The sequence below is a fragment of the Sander lucioperca genome, chromosome 24, assembly GCF_008315115.2.
Source record: "Sander lucioperca isolate FBNREF2018 chromosome 24, SLUC_FBN_1.2, whole genome shotgun sequence".
Taxonomy (NCBI): domain Eukaryota; kingdom Metazoa; phylum Chordata; class Actinopteri; order Perciformes; family Percidae; genus Sander; species Sander lucioperca.
The window spans coordinates 1081391-1089542 of NC_050196.1; the positions used below are offsets into that span (position 1 = coordinate 1081391).

General features: G+C 41.0%; 1 protein-coding gene across 1 annotated transcript in view; it reads left to right on the forward strand.

Annotated features, from left to right (window-relative positions):
- The first annotated feature begins 3683 nt into the window (after positions 1 to 3683).
- LOC116066758 (cytochrome P450 20A1) overlaps positions 3684 to 8152 on the forward strand; it is a 13388-nt gene continuing 8919 nt past the window's right edge. Inside the window, exons 1-4 of the mRNA XM_031322920.2 lie at positions 3684 to 3970; positions 4400 to 4449; positions 6186 to 6352; positions 6757 to 6902. Of these exons, the coding sequence (XP_031178780.1) occupies positions 3899 to 3970; positions 4400 to 4449; positions 6186 to 6352; positions 6757 to 6902 (435 nt within the window). The 5' untranslated portion in view covers positions 3684 to 3898. The remainder of the gene's footprint in view (positions 3971 to 4399; positions 4450 to 6185; positions 6353 to 6756; positions 6903 to 8152) is intronic.

The following is an 8152-nucleotide window of genomic DNA, read 5'->3' on the forward strand; positions in this document are numbered from 1 at the left end:
ATGATGTACATTATGAGTAATATACTGAGACAATGGTGTGCACATATTCATTTAATATTTACTCTTATATATATATTGAAGTTAAGAAAAACGTTTAATCATTTAAATGTTGTATTTTTGATGATGCAAAATAATACATGAGGGAAGTTAAAGATAAAACTTACATGAAAAATAAGATATAATAGAAGTTAAAGATAAATCTTATGAACAGTAAAAAATAATAATATATAATATACTAATTTACATTTGTATATAAAAGGGATAACAATTCAGTCAGGAAAAGCTTAGCGGAAACAAGAGCTTTAGAGAGATAGAGAAGTCCACTGTGTGACAGTCTATGAGAGACTGGCTCAGGTTACAGGCAGGCCTTTCCAGCGAGGAGGAGTCTGCCACAAGACCTTCTGTCTCTGAGCTTTCAGCACAGGAACATAAAAAACTTGAATTGACTCAAATGCATTTTAGGAAAAAGTTTAGAAAAAAAAAAACAACCAAGAGGTTGCCTGCAGGTCAGTTCCTGCTGGTGCCATGGAGCTAAATGTACTTTTGAATTAGGATAATGGGTTTCCTACTGATGGATTGTAATAGGAGTTAAATTTAACAGTTAATTTCACTCAGAAGTTAATTATAGTTGTCCTACTTCTTGCCTTTATCTGAGGGATATTTAAATGATAGGTTTTTTTTTATTAATGGAGAAAATATGCTTTTTTCCAAAATGTCAAAAAACTGATGAAAATTGTGAACATACAAAAGTGAAGTGCAAAAAATCTAAAATGCTGTTGATTAGAAGTTTTAAAAAATAAAGCTGACAAAGACTATAGACTATATATATATATATATATATATATATATATATATATATATATATATATATATATATATATATATATTTTTGTGATTGAAATTTTGAGCTACTGTAACTAGGGAATTTCCCCAGTGGGGGCTACATAAAAATGTTCTTATATCATATAGGTGATAAACAAAAAGTTTAAATTATTTACAAAAAGACAAATTATGTAATTTGTAGGAATAACTAATCTGGATTTCAAAGACAAAAGAGTCAGTAGCAGAGTTTGTCAAATGCTTACAGATGCTATTGAGATCTGACATATTTGGGTTAGGAAGAATTAGGATTTTTGTACACAAAACATATGTGTATGAAGTATAATGTTTTATTGTCATCAAACTGCCGACAGATATATAGGCCTACAGGTCCAGCTGAATGATTAGTTGCTTTAATCAATTAGTGGATTGACAGAAAACTGCTTTGATCATTTCCAGGTTTCAAAATGTGAGGACTTTTCTATATTGTTGCTTTTTAATACCTTAAGTACATATCTTTATGATACCTTTCTTACTTAGGTAATATCATTAATGAAATATTGCTGGTAACAGAAAATGTTTACAGTTTGCAATCAGTACTTACTTTGTCCACTATAACTATCTGTATGAACCTTGTTGAATTGACTAACCCTAAAGTAACAACATTTTTTTGGAATCAATGATGACATTGATCAGTCTTTGGAAAGCAGTGTGTTTGAATGCAAAATGGAGAAAGGGACTACACACACACGCACACACACACACACACACACACACATGAAACAGTGGTAAAGACTTGTTTCCTACGGTTTGTCAAGTGCTAGAGGACGAACCTCTGACAACATGGAAGAAGCTATAAGAATATATATTCCCATTCATAACAGTAATTTTGTTTATTGTGATTATTTTATAATAAAAGGGGGGAATGTAATGGCAAAATTATATTTAAGCATGATTCTTTATATTCTTGTCTTATTTCTGTTTTACTTTGTCTCACAATGCTGAAAGTGAGTTTTTCTTATTCTCACATGTTGAAAGTAAGAGCCACAGAGTCTGGGAACGTAATGTGTACGTTGAACAGATAGGGACTACAAGTTCACCCTAAACTATCTGTTATTTCTCCCTGAATAGTTGAGACTTCTCACATAGTTGAGATAAACGGGATGTCTAAACCTTGGGGTAGAAAGTGGTACAGAGGGGAAGAAGTGAGGTGGCTCCTGAATGTCTGACTATGTTTGATTGTAAGAAATGTGTGAGTCATGTTTAGAAAGAGGGGCATGCTTTTTCTATCTCACTGGAGATGCATATATACCCTGTGCTTTTTGTTATTCGGGGAAGAGACCTTTCACACCAGCGCTGCGTGCCTTTTGTGTGCTTCCTGCATTTGCAAATGTAAATAAATACTCAAAGACCAAACTTTGGTTTAATCCTCAAATCGTCTTTATTTGTTTCATCTGGTGTTTTTCATACGCACTCCTGCTGCTGACAAGAAAAACTTCCACTACACTTATTACACACTAAAGGAATTAGATTTCAGTTCCACTAAAGGCTCTGACAACACCAAGACCCAGGCTTGGAGAGGGTTAGTTGGGGTTAGGAGAGGGGGTGGTAGGCTGGGGGTCCTGGAGCATGATAACCCAGGCTTAGAGCCACTTACTGGGGCTTGGAGGTGAGGCTGGGGGCCCTGGAGGTCAAAACCCAGGCTTGGAGCCTGTTAGTTGGGGTTAGGAGGGAGGCTGGGGCCGTTGAGGTCAAGGCCCAGCCATAGAGGCACTAACTGGGGCTTGGGAGGGAGCATGGGGGGCCTGGAGCATGTTAACACAGGCTTGGAGCCACTTACTTGGCAGATTTTCCGACTTTGAGGCTCAGAAATTCCCCCAGAAGCAGAGTAGTTTATATATATTTAGCTGCTTTTTAATATGTAATCATTGTTTTGATTGATTTGCTAAATTCTGTAATGGCTAGGGAACTTTTTGGCTGAGCTTTGTAGTGCTTTATGTTGACAAAAATGCGACAAAAGTTAAAAAAATAAACAAAAACTTAGAAAAAAGCGACAATGTTGAAAAAACGGCTACAGAAATGAGGAATATGTGACATGCAATAATTCAGTCAAAGATATTTGACTTGTTCAAGCATGTCAACAAATGTCACATGTCTGGCTCTTGATGTGATTCTTATTTTCCAGTGTGGCCCTCAAGGGCATAACATTGGGGGGCGGGGGGGGGGTTGAGATCTCCAACTATGTAGGGAGGACATGTCTGCATGGATTGAAAAAAGCAACAAAAACCTTGAAAAAAATCAAAATTTAAGTCAAAAGGATACAAACATCAGAATGGGAAAAAAAACATCAAAAACTTTGAAAAAAAATAAAATAAAAAAATAAAAAACTCGAAAAAAGCAACAAACAAGTTAAAAACAAAATGCCAAAAACGTCGAAAGAATTGAAATATATATATATATATATATTTGGGGAAAAAAGCAACAAAAACCTCGAAAAAAAAATCCTCCAGAAATGGAACTAAAACGTCAAAATAATTGTGCAAAAAAAAAAAAAAAAACTCTGAAAAAGCAGCAAAACTTTGTTAAAAGTGCCAAAAAAAAACCTCGAAAAATGGCGACAAATACTCTGAAAGAAGCACCAGAAACTTTGAAATAAAAAACTCCAGAAAGGCAACAAAAACGTCGAAAGAATTGTAGAAAAATAAAATAAACTCAAAAAAAGCAACAAACAAGTTAAAAAAAAACGGCAAAAACGTCGAAAGAATTGTCCCAAAAGCGGCAAAAATGTCGGAAAAGGCTACAAAAACGTCGACTTTGACACTGTTCGATAGTCTGAGCCGCTCTCCGTACCAGTCGGTGGCGGTAATGGACCACATCGTTGTTTGCCAACCGCCATGAAAACCTCAGAGAAAAAGAAGCGATCCAGACCGTGTTGTCGAGCACAGAACAATCGTTCCTGCTCACTTTGTGTTGACGTGGTGGCCGTGGCTTGTTATCAGTTCGGGTGGATATCTCCGCATATTCATGAAGTTAACTTAGTAAACAAAAAAACAAAAAGGGCTAATAAAAGCGAGAAGTCATGCTGGACTTTGCCATCTTTGCTGTCACGTTTGTCATCATTTTGGTCGGCGCTGTTCTCTATTTGTACCCGGTAAGTCTGCTTGCAAGTGCGCCATTTGTATGCCGAATTCACCCGAAGACCTTTAAGAGTTGACCAGATGCCAGTGGTGATGGTGTCGTGCAATGTGTGTGTTGCCTTTAAGCGAGGAAACATTAAATTGCCATGTATTTCAATGGGATTCCATGCTCCTGAATGGAACACCACCGGCTCTAGCTGTAACGTTAATGGGAATAGATGACCCATTAGTAGCTAGCGAAGTAGAAAGTGGCATGAAAAGAGTTGAGTAAAGTACAAGTAGTTCAACATTTGGACTTAAGTACAGTACTGGAGTAAATGTACTTAGTTACTTTCCATCACTGCTCAACTCGTCAAAGGAGGCAAGAGATGTTTGTGTCCGTCCGTGTTGTCAAAATGGGTTAATATGCATTCACTTTTCTAATTATGTTTTCATGTTTTCAGTCATCCAGAAGGGCCTCCGGTATCCCAGGTCTCAACCCTACAGATGAGAAGTAAGTTGTCATCTTTACTCATCTTTTACCACAACGTGATGCAAAAAAAGGCCCAAGTTGTTGCAGAGAAACTCACCAGAATGCAGGAAAATGAAGTCTTCAATATTTCAATTCTGCTCACGAAAATGTATCATGGCATCGATTGCATCGCGATGCTGACCCTGGACCATTCTGCATCCATGCAGTCACAGACCATAATCGATTATTATTTTCAACCAAAAATAACAATGATGCATGGAGGAACGTTGTACGGGTCCCATACAACGTTCTTTGCGGGTCAGATTAATGATTTATTTCAAAGAATTTGGGGGTGTTCTATACAATTTTTATAGCAATTGAAATTTGTTTTGAATTTTTTTCAAAACCAAAATCTAAACTTTGACATAAGCCCATCTGTGATTCACTCAACATGCTCTGATCTTAAAGGTCCAGTGTGTAACATGTTTAGTTGTTGCCCGTTCACAAACTTGTCCTTTTTTTATGAATATTGACCACCACCATCAACTCCAAGTATTCCTATTGGCTTGAAATTTGACATTTGCGTTTGCATGAACTGGGATAGACGCTCCATATTCATGCTCCATCTTGAAATACGTTAGCCGGTAAGGGACATACAGGACATACTGCTCCGTCTTTCGTGTTTTCGCCGTCACATGATAAACTCACAGGTGCTGCTAATGCTGCTAACGGATATCGTCGCTTCCCGGCCCCGGCAAGTTTGAAGAAGAATGCTACCGTAGCTGTAATACGTACTTTGAACTGCGTGGCGCGAGAAAGTTGATTGCGATATATGATCTCAACACTAGATCGCCACACATTGGACCTTTAACTATTAGTCCAAATACCTCCATATTTGTTCAAAAATGAGGTTTAATGTCATATAAATAAGGTTTATTGATCATGAAGAAACGAGTCAAAAGCATAGAAACCTCTGCTGTCCCTCTGCTGTGTCTGAGGGCTCTGACACAGCAACCAGACGGCCGACCGTCGGCAGAAAAGGCAGTCGGACTGATCTTTTGGCTCCCGATCTCGGAACACACCTTGAGCGTACGTTCTACGTACGTAATACGTCTCCATAACAGCAGGCGGCGCTAATCTGTATTGTCGCCCCAAAAAAAATGAAAACCGGCAGCTGATTGGACGAACGCGTCACGTGGGTCTGGCTTCTCCGGAATTTCAAAACCAGACCATAATGGCGGCTCGTTCAGAATACAGTCTCGTATTTTACGAAGACAGTTCACCGAAACGTGTTTCTGAAAACATTTTAAGAGAGAAATAGGCCGTGCAGTTGCTGAATCTGTCTTTATTTCAGATCAACAAAGGTCAGTTTAAAAGATTTTCGTCAGCTTTTGAGAGACTCTAGTCACGCTCATCCTGCTCGTCATTTCCGGGTTAGCGCTCCACCAATCAGATTGGTCATGGAGTCTGACTGCCCGCCTTCCGACCCAGCAAGTCAGGTCGGCCAAAACGAAGGCCGACGGCCCCTCGGACGGACGACGGCACGGAACACACCGAACAGACTCGAGTCACCGACCTCGCCAGACTGTCCGACGGCCGATTATCAGCTTGGTGCGTCAGGGCCTTGACTTAATGTCCCCACATAGCTATCTGACTCTCTGTCACTGGGTGTTACGTTCAAAGTTTCTCATTTATTAACCCTTGTGATGTCTTCCCGTCGACCGTGCAACTTTTAGTTTTTCTGGGTCAAAATGACCTGGCTCTGTGCTCTCTCTCAGGGATGGGAACCTGCAGGACATTGTGAACAAAGGCAGTCTTCATGAGTTCCTGGTCAGCCTGCATCAGCGGTTTGGGTCGGTGGCGTCGTTCTGGTTCGGCGGTCGGCCCGTGGTCAGCCTGGGCTCTGTGCACCAGCTACGGCAGCACATCAACCCCAACCACACCAGTAAGTGCACCCGCAATTTCCCCCATGCTGTTTTGGATTTGAGCACTTGAGTACTACAGCCCCGGACACGTACCCCCCTGCAGTCCTCCAGAGTACCCCTAGGGGGACACGTACCCCCCTGCAGTCCTCCAGAGTACCCCTAGGGGGACACGTACCCCCCTGCAGTCCTCCAGAGTACCCCTAGGGGGACACCTACCCCCTGCAGTCCTCCAAAGTACCCCTAGGGGGACACGTACCCCCTGCAGTCCTCCAGAGTACCCCTAGGGGGACACCTACCCCCTGCAGTCCTCCAAAGTACCCCTAGGGGGACACATACCCCCCTGCAGTCCTCCACACATACCTTGGTCATACCAGTCTTCATAGTAAACAAAAATGTCTTTTGTTGTTGTTGTCGCTCTTCTCAGCTGACTCCTTTGAGACGATGCTGAAGTCGTTGCTAGGTTACCAGTCGGGAATGGTTGGCGGGGCCGCCGAGACCATGATGAGGAAAAAGGTGTACGAAAGTGGCATCAACAACACATTGACGAACAACTTCCCGCTTGTGCTCAAGGTTTGTATCGGCATATTTCCAAATATAGAATTGGCTTTTGTCTCACGTTTGTAAATTTGTGTTTGTATGTTTATTTCTGTTTTTTTGGCTTACTCATTTTACTGTTAGGGTCTAATTTGAACGATTTCTTCTCATGTGAAGCACTTTGTGTCTTTATCTGTAAAAGGTGCTGTATCCAATAAAGTTATTATTATTTTAGAGATGGTCCGATACCATTTTTTGCTTCCTGATACCGATTCCGATACCTGAACTTGCGTATCGGCTGATACCGAGTACCGATCTGATACCAGTGTGTATTATTATAACAGCTGTATACTTCTATCCCTCTATGGATGTGATATGATTCCTATCTTTTGTTGTTAAACTCTTTGTGAATCATTAACAAACACAAACAATGAACGCCACAGAACTTTCTTCAGGGTTAAACTACGTGGTATCGGATCGGTGCATAAACTCCAGTACTCCGATACCCATACCATCATTTTGGCATACTTCAGCAGTTCAACTTGACAGTTCCATTTGAATTATTGCTTCAGCCAAGGAAGGCATTTGGATTTGTGTAGGTCTTTAAGATGCTTAACAGTTTAGTCTTTTCTAGCAGCAGCAGCAGCAGCAGCAGTAGCAGGTGAAAAACCAGCTGCCATTCGGGTGTTGTAGGTCATCAGTTCCGCGTGCTTTAGCTGGCGATCACGGTCTCTTCTTTTCAACTATTGCCGTTGGCCACTGTCACTGCCCGATGTGAGTCAAGTGCGGCTGTCAGTTGGGCATGCTCAGATTTAAACTGTTTACGGCATAACGCCAAGGGATACGGATCCGGCTGCAAGCAATTAGCTATCTATGATTGTCTGGTTGCTAACGTTAGCTCAAAACGCCATTCAAGTGACAGCCTTTGTTGTGCTTGATTGCTAACTTGTAGCCAGCAGTGAAGCAACTTCGTTATGTAGGTCCATTTTTATTGGATTGACATAACAGAAGTCTCTCGTTAGCAGGTTCTTGGAGGCCACTTCAGCAACTAATCTACAACTGACATCAGGGATCATGCCGTGAAAATGTGATGCCTTACGCTCAATAATAAATGACTGCGATGTAATGTACCTATCTCATTATTCTGTGGCTAACAGCAAAACACATCTGCGTGAAATCTGGTCCAGCCTGCCTGTGTAGGGCTGTCGCAAAGTGACGCATGCGCATGCTCACATCTGCACTCGACTCACATCGGGTAGCGACAGCCGCTCGTCAACTAATGTTCC